This window comes from Podarcis raffonei, chromosome 3 (genome assembly GCF_027172205.1).
Source record: "Podarcis raffonei isolate rPodRaf1 chromosome 3, rPodRaf1.pri, whole genome shotgun sequence".
NCBI lineage: Eukaryota > Metazoa > Chordata > Lepidosauria > Squamata > Lacertidae > Podarcis > Podarcis raffonei.
Window position 1 is genome coordinate 92,443,756 of NC_070604.1, and position 16,727 is coordinate 92,460,482.

At 45.3% G+C, this 16,727-nt stretch overlaps 1 protein-coding gene across 1 annotated transcript in view; it reads right to left on the reverse strand.

Moving 5' to 3' along the window:
• The window catches only part of XDH (xanthine dehydrogenase), a 68,735-nt gene extending 56,728 nt beyond the window's left edge, over window positions 1-12,007 (reverse strand). Inside the window, exons 1-3 of the mRNA XM_053383009.1 lie at window positions 11,785-12,007; window positions 2,053-2,110; window positions 598-694 (exon numbers count right to left, since the gene is read on the reverse strand). Coding sequence (XP_053238984.1) covers window positions 598-694; window positions 2,053-2,110; window positions 11,785-11,826 — 197 coding nt within the window. The 5' untranslated portion in view covers window positions 11,827-12,007. The remainder of the gene's footprint in view (window positions 1-597; window positions 695-2,052; window positions 2,111-11,784) is intronic.
• Between the last annotated feature and the right edge of the window lie 4,720 nt (window positions 12,008-16,727).

The window sequence follows — 16,727 nt, forward strand, 5'->3', positions numbered from 1 at the left end:
AATGAGATTGTTGCGTGAGCCAGCCCCAATTCTTGGCATTTAAAAAAAAAGACTCACAGCACCATGCTAAGCACCGTGTCTATTTAGAAGCAAGTCCTCAGTGGGGCTTACTCCCACATGAATGACGATATACTTTCAGCCCAAGTGATTACATAAAGGAAGACCCAGCTGGCATATTGTGGAGCTGCATGAGGCTTGAATGTAGTGCCAAGCAGCTACTTCGGCAAATATTTTAAAAATAAATTGCATTTTGTCCTAGATGACCATCGCTCAGAGATGGGGAACCTTCGACCCTCCAGAAACTGCTCAAGTACAACTCGCATTATCTCTGACCATTGGCTACACTGGCTGGCACTGATGGGAGTTGGCGTCCGAGAATTTCTGGAGGGCTGCAGGTTCCCAATCACAGGCAAACTTTCTGCCACCCATCAAAGGAACAGAGCAAACAAAGTTATCCAATGCATTTGGAAATCTATGGGAGGAACAGACTTTACACAATTACATTTTTTCCATCCACGGAGAATCTGTCCTCCGTACTGCCGATACCTACATTAGAAACCCATTCACCCATCTCATCACTTGCCATTCAAAGGATACATGGTTTTCTTCTGGGATCTGTCGAACTTGGAAATCATAACAGTGCAGGCACCACATCCACCTTCTCCGCAGCCCAGCTTCGTTCCACATAAGCCCACTAACAGTATGGCAGTTAAGGAAAAACATACCAACCGAGCAAGAAATTCTTAAATATATCTACAGCCACTGCTTCTTATAGCAGGGTCAGTTTCCAGATGCACAGAGTAAATAAAAGATTGAGTTATCCAATTTGTCTAGGACTATCCAACACTTTCTTAGGACACAACAAAAACATATTGCGGCCTAGGTTTTTTCATCATCCTTCCAAACCATTTCTGTTTCCTTGTTAGTGGTAATTCACTTATTTTTGCTTGTGCAAATAAATGTATCAACTGATACAAAAGTACAGAAGAATGGTCTTAAATATCTAAATATGAATTATCCTTTTTTAATTGCTGGAGTGGATCAGCCAGTGAAAAAGAAATGTAGAATTGTGTTTACAAACACATGCTATATTCACTTCTTAACAACACATGACCAGCTAAAGAAACATCAGATTTAGGCATCACTTCCCCAACATAGTTCATAGATGTTTAGTTCCGACAAAGATTATTATGGATGTTAGCGCATATCTTTGGATGGAAAAAATGCATGATATTTACCTTAAAAGTATTCTTAATCTAGTTAGCACTACATGGCCACTTGTCCATGAAAATAGAGGCCAGCCTTTTTTTGTGTGGAAAAAACAAATAGTTGGGCCCTAAAAATCAGTTATGTTACCACATATGAACCCCCAGCACTGCAGAATTTGCTTCAATGTTAATCCAAACCAGAGAGGTATTTCCTCGAAACCACCCAGCCAGCTGTTCTCTCTCCAATCTGTTGATTATCCAACTCCCCTCCCAAACCAATATCCAGCAGGACCAAACCAGTATTCCAGCAGCACCAAACCATGAGGAAAACGGGGAGAGGGAGGGACATATTTCTGCACCTGACATGGTGTGTTGCCATGCACTGGACCATGAGGCCATGAGGAAAGTAGTTAACTTCATTCCCTGGCATCAGAGACAGGACTGGGAGAGACTACCCTCCCCTCTACCCATGGCTTGCTGTCAACTACTGCAACCAGGAGGCTTCCAAGTCTGTGAGGGAGATTGACGAAGTCAAATTCACTCAGAAATAGGCCAAGCTGTTTTTCAGTTGTGGGTCATGGGAGTAGGTGGCTCAACTAATTTCAGAGCCAATCTGACAAGCCAAATAAAGGAGGGTTGGTACAACAGAGAGGCTTTTGCTCTCAGTCTTGAACCACATTAAGCATCATTGAGACTGGGAATGGTAGGTGTAGGAATAGCGGGAGAAACGGTATTAGCAGGTGCCCAGTTCTAAATTCAAGTGAAGCTCTGCAGGACCATCTATACAACTATGCCTTGGCCATTTTAAAATTGCACGCAGGACGTGCCGGCTGACATCAGATACGTTTCCTTCGAAGGTAGGTTAGCAAAGTAGTTTCCGGGTCCACATTCTTCTCCACCACCTGGAAGACAAGAAACATGATTTCCTTAAGATATGTGTTCATGCATGCGCTATAGTCAGTGCGTCACCAGCATCAGAAAGTATTTTGGAAGTCAGAAAATTCTGATGATTGTCAGTAAATCTCCCAAACCATCATTTTAAACAAGCAAACAAACAAAAGAGCTCTCTGCATTATGCCATGGTTATGGAATGGGTATTTTAGCACTGTAGGATTTATCCATTTGGTTTTCTAGGCGATTGTATTATGGTGTTTGACTTGACAGATCTTTTCTTTGGAAAGGTTGTTATTTATTTGCTGCTTGATAGATTCTTGTTTTATGGGAATTGTGATTTTCAACCTGTTTAATTTTGTACATCATCCGGAGAGCTATTCTTATTGGGTGACTGTAAACTAAGAAATCTTTAATAAAAATTATTATTTTTAAAAAATGGAATAAATAATAGTATGACACTAACTATATTGTGGTATTTCTGTCCTATGCTGTGTTTTGTTTTAGAAGCCCCAAGTGCCTTTCCCCCTTTCTATTTTGTTGAATCATGGAATTGTAAAATTGGAAGGGACCTTGAGGATCATCTAGTCCAACCCCCTGCAATCCAGTAATATGCAGGGGATTGAACCTGCAACCTGAGCAGTATAAGCACCACGCTCTACTTGTTTTTATAAAAGTCTTGCTAACTACCATGTGTACTCTATTCTCTGAATGGAAAGGCAGGCCATAAGGGCAAAGGGAAGACCAGCACTGTCCTATCCATTAGCCAGTGAAAGAGCAGGCACTCTGGTGCTTGCTTTCCTCTTCCCTCCCCATTTGCTTTTCCTTTTGTGTCTGTACAAAATATACAGGGGCAGGTACCGCTTACCTTTCAAAATATGTATGGCGGTTGGAGGACAGGGAATTTTGGGGACTTTATAAGTGAAATAAAATAAAATAATAATTAATAATAATGGCAATTTAGCTTTGGGCACTTTCATGCATTGTGATTTTTTGAGGGGATTTTGACTGACATCTCCCCATGGGTGCCATAGGAGGTACTGGCAAGCAAACTGATGCTCATGGATGCCCTGCTGCTGACCCCTGCATTAAAAGCTTAAAATCTGCCTGACAACATCTGAAGTGGCTTTTTTTTCTCTTTGTTTACCTTGCCTCTCAGGTTCTAGATGGAACTTCAGGTGCCTGGGGCAGCACAAGGCTTTGTTCCTGCCGCTGCAGCTATCGCAAGCCCACAGGAACAGGACAGGACTTTTTGTCAAGATCAAAATGGCACAATTTTCTTCCTACATGTAGAAGGCAGGCACACATATTTATTACTGCAAAGCAGACTTCGTGGCACCTCAAGTTGCCCTCCATTCCTACAGTCTTGGCTTAACACTTTTGGCCTTGCCAATTCCTCTCCCGGCCTTCAGCCAAATTAACCATTTCCTTGCAACAAAACAGCTCTTGCACAATAGCTGCTTGCATATGACCTTCGCTGGCTTTCTCAGTAGGCTAATCCAAAGTACGTACCTACAAACCATGTGTTGTACACATATGTGTGGGTCATGGCACAGTGGTTTGGCAGGCGGTCCCAGATTTAATCCCCAGCTTTCCTAGGTATTGCTGCAACTTCCTCCAAAGCATTCAGTCTTGTGGATTATGACAGCCGGGGCTGGGGGCTTTTTACTTTTAGAGCTCCATAAAATTATGCACGGGGTGGAGGAAAAGAGATGTTTTTCTCCCTCTCTCATAGTACTAGAACTCAGGGACATTCAGTGAAGCTGAATATTGAAAAATCAGGACGGACTAAGGACTTCTCCACATGGTTCCTAGTGTTACAGAAGTTGGGTGCCAAGTGGTAGAAAGCTTCCAGGGACTTCCACCCAGGGTCTGTGCTCCTTTGAAGAATTGAAGACACAGCGGAGACTGTCCTAGCTTTAAGAAATACGATTTATTCACCTTTTTACACTTTCAGTTTGCATGGAAGGAGTCCAGATCTTACAGCATGGTCATCTCAAGCAAGGCTTGTTCCCCACAGCAGTGCAGCTCAGGACTCAATGGCATCTCCCCCAGCCAGCCTTCAGCCAGCCAGCCTAACCTGGAGCCCAGTCTTAATTCTCTCCCTTCTTCCCAGGACACCTTGCTCAAAAGCAGTCTTTTCCTGACACTTCTCTCACATACCCATTCACCATGGCAACCTCAGTCCGCTCAGGCCCAAGATTCCTCTTACAGTGGAGATCAACACCTTTTGTCATGATGTTGTTGTTGTTGTTTAGTCGTTTAGTCATGTCCGACTCTTCGTGACCCCATGGACCAGAGCAGGCCAGGCACTCCTGTCTTCCACTGCCTCCCGCAATTTGGTCAAACTCATGTTAGTAGCTTCGAGAATGCCTCTTATCCCAGCTGAGGCCCTAGCTTGGAAAGGAAGCTTAGCCTGTATTTTTCCGCTGACCTCCAATCTTCAATACTCCAAATAATCAAAATCCTACCATTTATTAATTTACAGGGTTTATAGCAATAGAACTCAATCCCACAGGAGGAAGTTATGGCCACCAACTTGTCTGGCTTTAAAATAGGATTAGTCAAAAATCCATGAATGGCAAAGCTGTTAGTGGCTAGTAGCCAAAATGGCGACATTCTCCATTAACTGCCAGAGGCAGTAAAGCCTGCAAATACCAATTGCTGGGTAGAGAGAGCCCTGTTGTGCTTTGCTCCTGCTTCCCACAGGCATCTGGTTGGCTACTGTGAGAAAAGGACGCTGGCCCAGATGGGCCTTTGGTCTGATCCCACAGGCTCTTCTTTGTGTTCTCCGGGGTGCTCAGTTATGTACAAGTTGTTGTTGTCCCAGTGCATTCTGAGAATTCTAGCAGGAAGAGAAGGTGTGCCAAGCAGCTTCTTAAGGAACACTGAAGGAAATTCCTCAATGAAGAGATTGATTTTCCAAACGTGTCAGGACAATAACCACTTGTGCAGCTGTCTCTCATTTGGTTTGACTTGCTCTACAACTTCTTTTTTAATCCTTTCCTGCTATGCCCAGGTATTCCATGCCCTGCACACATAACAATTTACCCAACCGTCGTAACTGTTGCAGTTTGCTAAGCAGGATTCCTGACATCTCTTTCCTCTTTGGAAACAGAACACCTTCTTTCCTTCCAACGCTTGGACTCCATCAAGCCCTTCCATATTTTTTAAAAAATTACAAATTATACTAAAACAGAAAGAATTGCATGTTATTGTTGTATGTGCAAACTGCTTTACAGGCATGATTAAAAGCAGCACTAGAATATCCATCCACCTTTGGGGTGGGGGGAAGTATCCACTGCCTATTCTAGGATTTAATGTTTCAAGCTGCGTTACTGAAGAAACACATTTGGCCATTGAAAGTTCCATTTGCCTGCTGACTGTTGTGGCAAACTGAAGGTGGTGGTTTATCTAGGACAGCTTCCTGGGCCATTTTCTCCCATCTTTCTGTATACAATGTCTTTATGGTGTTTAGAAGCCTGTCTGTTTTGATGTTTGGCTGCATTATGCTGTAAATTTGCAGCTAATCCACTTCACGACTGCATTCATTGCTATAGTTTGTCCCATTTTGTATATTTTAGTAAAAAATTGCAGGTTCTTTGTTCCGACTTCTCACGTTGTCTTTTGAAACTGAAATCGCCTGGGGAAGGCAGAAGGTTTCACAAAACTGCCCTGCCAACTTTAAGCTGCTGCCACCTGTTTTATCAACCTGGCAGTGGTGACAACCTAGCAGTTTGAAAGCATTTAAAAGTGCAAGTAGATAAATAAGTACCACTCCGGAGGGAAGGTAAACGGTGTTTCCGTGCGCTGCTCTGGTTCGCCAGAAGCGGCTTAGTCATGCTGGCCACATGACCCGGAAGCTGTACGCCGGCTTCCTCAGCCAATAAAGCGAGATTAGCGCCGCAACCCCAGAGTCGGTCACGACTGGACCTAATGGTCAGGGGTCCCTTTACCTTTTAGTGGTGACAGTGCCTCTGGGAGATCCTCTTCCCTCACAACAAGGCTGCAGAGTGAGTGCAGGAAGCATTGACTTCAAGTCTGATTGACTTAACAATGACCAGTCAGAATGAGGGCAAATGTCCCCACGACACAGCCTCCTGAGGCCAAAATGTTGCTCCGGCCAAGGAACGCAATTTGACGCAACTCCTCATTACCTTTTAATTCATGGGTAGGCAACCTAAGGCCCAGGGGCCAGACCTGGCCCAGTCGCCTTCTCAATCCGGCCGCAGACGGTCCGGGAATCAGCGTGTTTTTACATGAGTAGAATGTGTGCTTTTATTTAAAATGTATCTCTGGGTTATTTTGGGGGGCATAGGAATTCATTCATTTTTCCCCAATAAAAATATAGTCCGGCCCCCCACAAGATCTGAGGGGCAGTGGACCAGCCCCCTGCTGAAAAAGTCTGCTGAACCCTGATTAATTTAATTCATTCAGAACCTCTAAGGCGAGAGCTGGTTCTGGAGAACTCTTAATCAGAAACATCCCAGCCAGCTCAGCCTCTGTTGTTAGCAATACTGCTTACTTTTATCTGCCCTTATTAGCTAGACACTTAGGTTTTATTTCAAAGACTTTACCCTTAGGGTCAGAAGGACAACATTCCTTTTCATTTCTCTTCCTGGCCGTAGGGTATGGAGTCTCTGTTGTGATTATTATTAACAGATTATCTAAGCACATTTCCTACTCATGCGCAATAAGGTGATCATGTGCTCCTAGCTCTTACCACTGCAGAAGCGACTGAAAAGTATTTATTCGATGTTTACATCACCTAGATTGGCAGAAGACTCAGGGCATACAAACATAACACATAATTTATCTATGGAATCTGTGGCTCATGTAGGTCAGGGTCGTGGATTCGAGCCCCACATTGGGCAAAAGATTCCTGCATTGCGGGGGGTTGAGCTAGATGACCCTCGTGGTCCCTTCCAACTCTACAATTTCTATGATTCCTGTATTACCCTTTCTACTGAGATCTATGGGAATTCTTCATCTTATTTTACCCTAGAATCATAGAACTGTAGAGTTGGAAGGACCACTAGGGTCATCTAGTCCCACCACATGCTCTAACCAACTGAGCCATCTCAGTTCTATTATACGCTTTAGGATAAAGTGCTTCAGTTTTGTTTGTTTTTTATTTCTCCCTTACTTTCTTAATCCTGATCTGTTATGTACTGTGTTGAATAGGATCCAAAATGCAGCAGTCTGATTGGTCCTAGAACAATAGGATTCAGAATGCAGCAGTCTGATTGGTCCACAGGAGCCACCCAATCCAGCTCCAGGTGGAAGTGAATCCGCAACCTGATTGGCGTACAGGAGAATCCCGAAAGTAGCCAATCACATGGGGCCCGTTGTGTATATAATGTATATAAAGCAGACACTCTGGGGGAACTTCCATTCCTCCTCACCACTATGAGCTGAATAAAGAGCATGAAATCCACTCTCGACTCCCGAGTATATTTCATGGTCACTGGGTTCAATCAAGTTTTGAATCATACGAGGAACTCATATATGCCACGAGACACGGAGACACCTACTCATTCAGCTTTAAATGTGAATTAGACAAATATATGGATGGCAGCAGCTTTTTGCTGTAATGGTGGGTTTATTATTTATATGGAACCTCCATATGCAGAGGCCGTATACCACTGAACACAAGCTGGGGAAGAGCAGAAAACCAACAAAGAGCTATTAACCTCAGAGCCTAGCTTGGGGGCTTCCCTAAGGCACCATATAGTTTGGCCCTGTACATTTTTTGAGGGCATGTTTTGAAATTGAAGCAAGGGAGAGGGGCATCAGGATTGGACCTACAGCATAGGAGCGGGTAGAGTTTTTTTGGTGCTGTTTTCCCAAGGGAAGTCCCCTTCAGAGCTCTCATAGCAGCTTCCCCCTCAGACAGCACTAGCAGCTTTAGTAGGTGAATTCCTTTTGTCCAGGCAGCAGTGTGTAAATGAATGGTTTACAAGCCCACCCCATGCTACTGCTCCTTATCTTTATGTGGTTAACATGTAAACACACCTATTTCCCCAAGAGCAAGATGTTAAAAGAAGAAGAAAAAGAAAAAAGTTTCCAGCTACAATCATGCTGCACTCTCAGAAGCGGTCAAGGGACATTATCTTAGCAGCCGATACATAGCAGAAATTAAACAGGTGCTTAAAGACACACCAGCAGATTTGCCTGTGAAATAAGAGTTGGCTGGTGAAGTTTCATTGTAGCTTGTGTGCCTCTGCAAAAGCCGTATCTTATCGTTTGTCCCTTATCGCCCGGCCTCATAGCCTTGAAGTCACACGCAGCACAATACAGCACTGGTTATTTTTGCGATGTCAGGCTATCGGCAACAGAGACGAAGTAACCTTTCTCACCAGCTGCAGGACCAAGGTATCATGTTCTGTTCCAGGCTCTCGGTCAACATTCCCAGGGGGTGTGTGGCAATGCTCCACCCATATGTACTTCAATCCTCCTGTTCCGGTAAGCATTGCATAATGACGGGCCTTTGCTTGCTGCTGTGTTTGCAAGGATCTGAACAAACGGTTTGCAACAGAGCTCAATCTTCAGAGCTTCCAGGTTATGGTCTCCTCCTCCCCATTTCACCCTCACGACAACCCTGTGAGGTAGGCTGGGCTGACAGTAAATGGCTGGTCGAAGGAGCTTCCTGGTTGAGTACCCTGGCCCCTCTGGTCTATCACTCTAACCACTACACATCTTGCAGTTTTGGTCAGCTTTATTTAGCACGTGCACCAAAATACTGTGGAAACTCTACTCAGGTATGGAATCCGTTCCGGAGGTCTGTTTGTGAGTCGATCCGGGTCGCTGGGAGAAGCGCCGTTCTGTGTGTGCACATTCGGCGGCAGCGCCGTTCTGTGCATGTGCAGGCGTCGGCAGCCGCTTCTGCGCATGTGCAGTCAGCAGAAACTGCTTCTGCGCATGCAGGAATCACGGCAAACCCAGTATTTACTTCCAGGTTTGCCGCAGTCGTGAATTGGATTGTTCGCGAATGGGGCAGTGGGAAGAAGAAGAAGAAGAGGAGGAGGAGGAGGAGGAGGAGGAGGAGGAGGAGGAGTTTGGATTTTATATCCCGCTTTATCACTACCCTAAGGAGTCTCAAAGCGGCTAACATTCTCCTTTCCCTTCCTCCCCCACAACAAACACTCTGTGAGGTGAGTGGGGCTGAGAGACTTCAGAGAAGTGTGACTGGCCCAAGGTCACCCAGCAGCTGCATGTGGAGGAGCGGAGACGCGAACCCAGTTCCCCAGATTACGAGTCCACCACTCTTAGTTGAGGTTCTACTGTAAGCTATCCTTATGGGTGGGCTGATGGGTAAAATACCAGCCTATCTGGAGGTACTAACCTTAGGCAATTTCCTGGATTTGTGAAATGCAAGTGTGCACTTAGAATCTTAGAGTTAGATGGGACCCAAGGGTCATCTAGCCCAACCCCCTGGAATGCAGGAATCTCAGCTAAAGCATCCGTGACAGATGGCCACCCAACCTCTGCTTAAAAACCTCCAAGGAAGGAAAATCCACAACCTCCCAAGGGAGACCGTTCCACTGCCAAACAGTGCTTGCCATCAGTCTAAATGCAGTTTAAAATATACAATGTGTGAAGCAGCCCTAACCCAAGTGGAAATGGCATAGGGAGGCAGTGGCACAAGTACAAAAGGCCGCGGCTCCAAAGCAGAGCATCTGCTTGGCATGCAGAAGGTCTCAGGCTCAATCCCAGGCATCTCCAGGGAGGGCTGGGAAAGGCTCCTGTCCAAAGCCCTGCAGAGCTGCTGCCTGCCAGTGCAGACAATACTGAGCTACCTTGACCAATGGTGCAACTGTGTAAGGCAGCTTCCTGTGCCCTGTGCTGAGTCAAACCACAGGTCCACCTAGCCCAGCATTGCCTGATCCAATTTAGCTGTTAAGAAATGTATTTTTTACATTTATATCCCACCTTCCCTCCAAGGTGCTCAAGGTGATGTACCTAGTTCTCCTCCCTCCCCCTTTTGTCTTCATAACAACCCTGTGAGGTAGGCTGGTCTGACAGTGAGTGCCTGGTCAAAGGTCAAAGGTCACCCAGTGAGCTTCCTGGCCGAGTGGGGATTTGAACCCTGGTCCTTCAGGTCCGAGCCCAACACTCTAACCACTACACCACATTGGCTGGAGGTCCTATGCCCTGCCTTCCCACCCAATATCCTTTTAGCAAGCGGTGCTGGGTGGGGGGAGGTAGGGGTAGGACAAGGTATATGCAGCCTTCAACCCTATGAGTTGCAGGTGCACAATTCATCTCAGAAACAAGTGTGTAAATGAGGTCCCAGCTGTGCCCTGGTGGCTTCTGGAAAAGCTGTTGACTCCTGTTAAGCCTTCCATTATTGCTGCTTTCTACAGTGACACTTGTAGGACACACACTGCAGAGAGGGCCAGATTCCTGCCCAAATGTTAGGGCAGTCAGATGTCCGCACTCTGCTTTCCTAGGTGCAGCCTTGCTGCCACTAAAGGACAAAGCGCAGGACGGACAAGTCAATTTGCTCTGTGATTTGCTGATGCAACTCAACCCCCGTCTCCACCCCTGGCCCTTCCCAACCGTGCAACCCATATGGAAGCTCTCTGGAGCTCCCAGCGCACAAAGGTGCGCCCTGGTTGACACCACTGGGCAGTAGCAACACAGAACCATCTGTTTGCTCGGGAAGGTCAGCTCCAGCCCCGGGCAGAGGAACAGAATTCCACCATGCTGAATCAGATTAATACCACTATTTATAGAGGGGAGGTGCTGATTCGTTTCAGTCTGTGTACTACAGTCTCGTGGCTGGAGCAAAATCTCCACACAGTCAGGCAGCTCCGGCTAAATTAACCTAAGCATAGCCTTGCTGGGTCAGACAGAACAACTAGGTGCAATACTCTCTCTCTCTCTCAAATGCATCAGGAACGGAGCAACCTGCCACCCCACCCCTGGCATGCAGCTGCTTCGCTGGTAATCGCTAGCATTTGATCTCTTTATGCAGAGGTGGAAATCGCTGTAGGTTTGTAGCAATCATCGTGCTTGCTTCTGTAATTTAATTTAGGGAGGGTATCAGTCCACCAGCAACTGCCCAGCACTGTCACTCAGTTGTTTGTTGCTGGCTGGACAAGCTCCAGGCAGCGGGTGTGAAGAATAGTTACCGTATGTTATCTACGTTATAGGTAGTCGTATTTTTAAAATGTCATAGAAAGCAAACACAGGATGGTTTTCCTTGCATGTACTTCATTCGCTGGGCATCTTTCAGTACCTTCTTCCACTCTGCCTTATTCAATGTAAGTTTAGGAAATGCGGGTGTTTATTGAATTGGGGTCTATCTTTTTTAAATGTAACTATTTCAGCAATGAAACAGAAGCATTCTCTGGAAGAGCATTACAGATCATTATTATTTTTTGGCTAAATAAAGTTGGATACTATTTTTCTAAAAGAGAGAGCGCAATAGTAGCAACCTTCCACTTGGTCATTTGATTAACATGTCTCCCTTACTCTACACTGAAAAAAGTAAAAAGTTTTAGTAGTTCAATAAAGTTTGCTTGTTTTAGAAATGATGATTTTTCAGTTTCACAAATGTTCAAGGTTGTTTAGCTGCATGTGGAGCACAGTTCTCAATAGTGCAATCTGCAACTTGTGAAGTTAATCCAAGGGCTGAGACACAAACAAAGGAAAATTAAATGTGAGGGGTCTCCCCTACCTTCTTGCCATTGACAAAGAAGACCAGCTCATCTGAAGCCATCCTCTTCAGCTTCCTAACTTCATCCAAGAGCAGGGCAGGATCCCAGATCACACTTTTCCAAACAGTCCCAGCGCCACAGCAATCTGAATCCCTGCAATGGCAGCCCAAGCAATAGAAGGAGTTCCTTAAGAATCTTTCACCTTATTCCAACGGTAGTGCCCTGGGAGAGCCCAGGTTATATAAGAGCCACCCGGAGGCGTGCCAGCTGCACTTGGCTGTGCCTTCTCTTTTCTTCCCCCCCCCCCTCTCTAATGATAGCACAGGAGAAGCTGAACAAAACAAAGTCACCGCCCCTTTCTATGGCACAAGATTAGACTGAATCACTCTTCAAGTACATTGCTGTTCCAATAGATCAGGGCACCCAGAACCTGGCACAAGAAAGTTTGCCAACAAGTCGTGCTCCTGTTCTTTCAGCTCCCAGGTAGATTTTCTAACCACTTCTGCTGTCTCTGCCACCCCATTATGCCACCCACCTAGCTATAGCTTCATAGCAGATTTTACTAACTTTAAAAAAAAGCATGTTGATTGTGGGACCCCTTGGGGTTTGTGGGACCCCAAACTTTGGTCTCCGGCTGTTTTTGGACTACAATTCCCATCATCCCTGACCACTGGTCCTGCTAGCTAGGGATGATGGGAGTTGTAGTCCAAAAAAAATAGCTGGAGACCCAAGTTTCGGGAAGCCTGGGTTAGAAGGTAGCTTAAGGCTGGAGACAGGAGTGCCTACCGCACAAGTATCTGTCAAGCGCACACTCATCTGATTATCTTCTCCAGCTATAGGTTTTGCAGTGCAGTATTTCAAAATGTGACAAGCATCAACAGCTGGACAAAATAACATGATAGAAAGTGGTCCATCGTATGACCTTCAACTCTCTTAAAAACTATTATGAACATAAGAAGAACCTGCAGGATCAGGTCAGTAGCTCATCTAGCCACCAGTCTTTTCTCAGAGTGGCTAACCAGGTGCCTATAAAAAGCCTGCAAGTACAGTCTGAGTGCAAGAGCACTCCCACAACCTGTGGACTTCAGTAACTATGGAGGCAGAGCACAGTCACTATGGTTAGTAGCCAATGATACCCTTTTAATAACATTAATAAATAAAATTTTATTTGTATCCCGCCCTCCCCAGCCAAAGCCGGGCTCAGAGTGGCTAACAACAGTAAAAGTAATACAGCATTCTAAAATCAATACATTCTAAAATCAATTCAAAATCAAATTAATGGCAACCATTGGGCTAGAGTTCTGTGAGGATTACCAAGCTGTGCCTTGGCCAAAGGCCTGGTGGAACAGCTCCATCTTGCAGGCCCTGCGGAAAGATGTCAAGTCCCAGAGGGCCCTAGTCTCTTGTGACAGAGCGTTCCACCAGATTGGGGCCATGGCCGAAAAAGCCCTGGCTCTGGTTGAAGCCAGCCTAACCTCCCTCTGGCCCAGGACCCCCAAGATGTTTTTGTTTGTAGACCATAAGGTCCTCTGTGGGACATACCAGGAGAGGAGGCCCCGTAGGTACAAGGGTCCTAGGCCGTATAGGGCTTTAAAGGTTAAAACCAGCACCTTAAACCTGATCCTGTACTCCACCGGGAGCCAGATTTCTGCTCTCATCCTGAAGCAAAGTTCTTAAGCCGAGGTACTATTTCTGGGTTAGTGGAGTCTGTAACGTGACGTGTATATAACCTTAAGCGTATGTAACCCAAGGTACCATTGTATTATCTAAATACTACCATTTATTACGGTAATTTCTACCATTCACTAACAGACTCTGCTACCCTGGATCTGTGACATTATGAAGGAAGGACACTAACTCAAAGCAAGTTCAGAATAAATCTAGGAACAATTTGTTGTTTAGTCGTTTAGTCGTGTCCGACTCGTGACCCCATGGACCAGAGCACGCCAGGCACTCCTGTCTTCCACTGCCTCCCGCAGTTTGGTCAGACTCATGTTCGTAGCTTCAAGAACACTGTCCAACCATCTCGTCCCCTGTCGTCCCCTTCTCCTTGTGCCCTCCATCTTTCCCAACATCAGGGTCTTTTCCAGGGAGTCTTCTCTTCTCATGAGGTGGCCAAAGTATTGGAGCCTCAGCTTCACGATCTGTCCTTCCAGTGAGCACTCAGGGCTGATTTCCTTAAGAATGGAGAGGTTTGATCTTCTTGCAGTCCATGGGACTCTCAAGAGTTTCCTCCAGCACCATAATTCAAAAGCATCAATTCTTCGGCGATCAGCCTTCTTGATAGTCCAGCTCTCACTTCCATACAACACTACTAGGAACAATTAGAGATTATAAATTTGATAGCAAACAGGAAAAGACCAATTGGATACCAACAGTACCATATTAAAAGAAAGTTGGATACCACCAATATAGGACTAAGTCATATGCTACCAATATAACCAAAGTTTATTTCCCCCTACTGAAGAATGGGTAAGACAGAGGAGTACTAATTGACAATCTGTGTTGGTTTTGGTTGACTGGCGTTTTAATGGATGTAGAATTGTAAGTTAGGATGCCATGTTATGTATATATCAAGCTATAATTAATTTTTTGAAGAATAGCCTACAGTTGATGCATTAATGTTAGGATTCACTTGCTGAAGGAAACATAGAACTTTCCTTAACTAGAAGATATATACATGTCTCCATGTATGTGTCTTTTAGGAATGTTTAGGGGAAATAATTCAGTGAGCATGGGCAAACCCTTACACATTGTAAAACTGTAGGGATTGCTTAGAAGCAGTAAGACAAATTAGGCTCACAAATTAGGCAGTGAGTAATTATCTTCTTATGATAAGATTCTCAGGAACTGTATAAATGTGCTCTGAAGTTTGGGTGTTATCAGTCTCCTACCATCAGACACTTACTTGCCTCCATCTGTGCTGGCAGGGTGAACTCAAGAATTCTTTCCTGTGCTACAAATTACTTTCTGTTGTACCTGAATTGAACCGACACCACATCCAGCTGTCTCCCCTTTACTGTGATGATCTTCCTGGCAGGCTGGTGTGCAGCCTCCCATGTGCTCTCAATGTCCTGACAGGTAGCAGAAATCAAAATTTGCTCCCTTAATTTCTGCAGTCCTAGAGCAACTAGCATTTGGAACAGATGAGATGGGCTGTTTGTTGGTTTTTTCAGTGAGCAGGGGGAAAAGAGCTCTCTGAAGTTTTTTTTCTGGCTTATGGATCTTCTCTGGCTTATCCTCTTTATTACTTTCAGTTGTCACATTTGTAGCCTACCTTTCCTCCAAAGCGGTGGCGAACATGGTTCTCTCCCTCTCTGTTTTATTTTTAAAACAACCCTGTGAGGTAGGCTAAGCTAAGAGACAGTGAGGGGCCAAGGCCACCTAGAGAGTTTCATAGCTGAGTGGAGACTGAACTCCGGTCTCCCAGGTCTGAGTCCAACACTCTAACCATTATACCACACTGGCTTCCTTGTCATGGGTGTTCTTCCTAGGAGGTAGGAAATGTTGTGTCTCAGTGGCCCTAGGTCACTTGGTGAGTGGCAAGGGTGCTTCTCTTCTGCTCTACAAACCCAGGTAATGTTAGTCCAGAATTCTATTCTGCTGAGCTTCTGCTTTGTACATCTGTAATATTGTGCCAAACACCATCTCTGGCATAACTGAGCTTCTTGATGAGTTGACGGACGCCATTCATGGACAGAGGCAGGGGGGAGGAATCCTGTTCTTGTACTTCTGTATTTCAAGTCAAACTGCAATTGTGCAAGCATCTCAACTGAAGCTACTGTGACTATTAATATATGTCCTATCGCATCCTGTGCATGTTGATTCACAGGCAACTCCCAGAGTTCAGCAGGGCTGACTCCCAAGTCTGCACATTGGCCACAACTTGAATGAGAGCCACATTTCAAACTTTCTTTGCTGGGTGGAAACAAAATTATGCTAAACTGTGTCCTTGCCCCTGGTTTTATTCCTTGCAATATTTTGTGGGGGTTGGGTGTAAAGTGAAACAAAGTTGGCGCAAGCACTGGTTAGGAATGCAGTCGCTATCCCCTCTGATTTGTCTGCATGGTTTCTTCTGTGCTCCTCTCTCTCGGGGCTTCGTTTACATTAGGTCTATGCAGAAGATGGCACGTTCCAGCAGGTTCTCAGGCAGGTGCCACTGCTGACTGTGAGCTGCCTCAGTCAGTGCTTGCTTTTTGAAACCATGGCATCTGTCCAAGTGCTGAAACTTGCATACCCAGTCAAAAATGGGTCCTCTTTTTCTGATGGTGACTGTGGTGCTGTCTGCCCAGCAATGTCTGAGAATTAAAAGCCATTCACATAGCTTCTCAGTAATTTTTTTTTTCAAATATAATGATCATCTAAGAAATGCCAGCGTTCCAATAAACACACCCTTAAGAATGTGAAAGAAGCCTTGCTAGATCAAAGGTGGCAGGTTCAATCCCCAACTTCCTCCAGGAAGGGCTGGGAGGGCCACTGCAAGTCTGTGTAGACAATACTGAGCGAGGCAGACAGGGATGCAATTCCCAGGTTCCTGTCTTACTAAATCCAGGGTCCCTCGGGTCCAGGGTCTTAGGAGTCACCAGTCAAATGCCTTCAAGAAACATACGAGCGTAGAGAACAGCCTTCCACCTTTGCATATCCTCAAGACCAGGAATTGTTCAGGACGGGTACTCACAGTACAATCTAATGCAGGCTTACTCAGAAGTAACTAGGGGTGTCAGCAGTCCAACAAAGACAGAAACGGAAGCAGAAATTGCTAACGTCCACACGTTTGTCTCATGCCCATAATAGGTATCAATCTGGTGGACTTGATCAGTAGTGACTGCAGGGCTTTCTCCACAAATGATATGCAAGTGATGTTTAAGTATTTACTAAACTATATTCATTTTTCCTCTGTTCTTCCCACATCACCCTCTGTGTTCTCAGCATTGATTACGGTATTTCTTAACAGTTTTGCAAT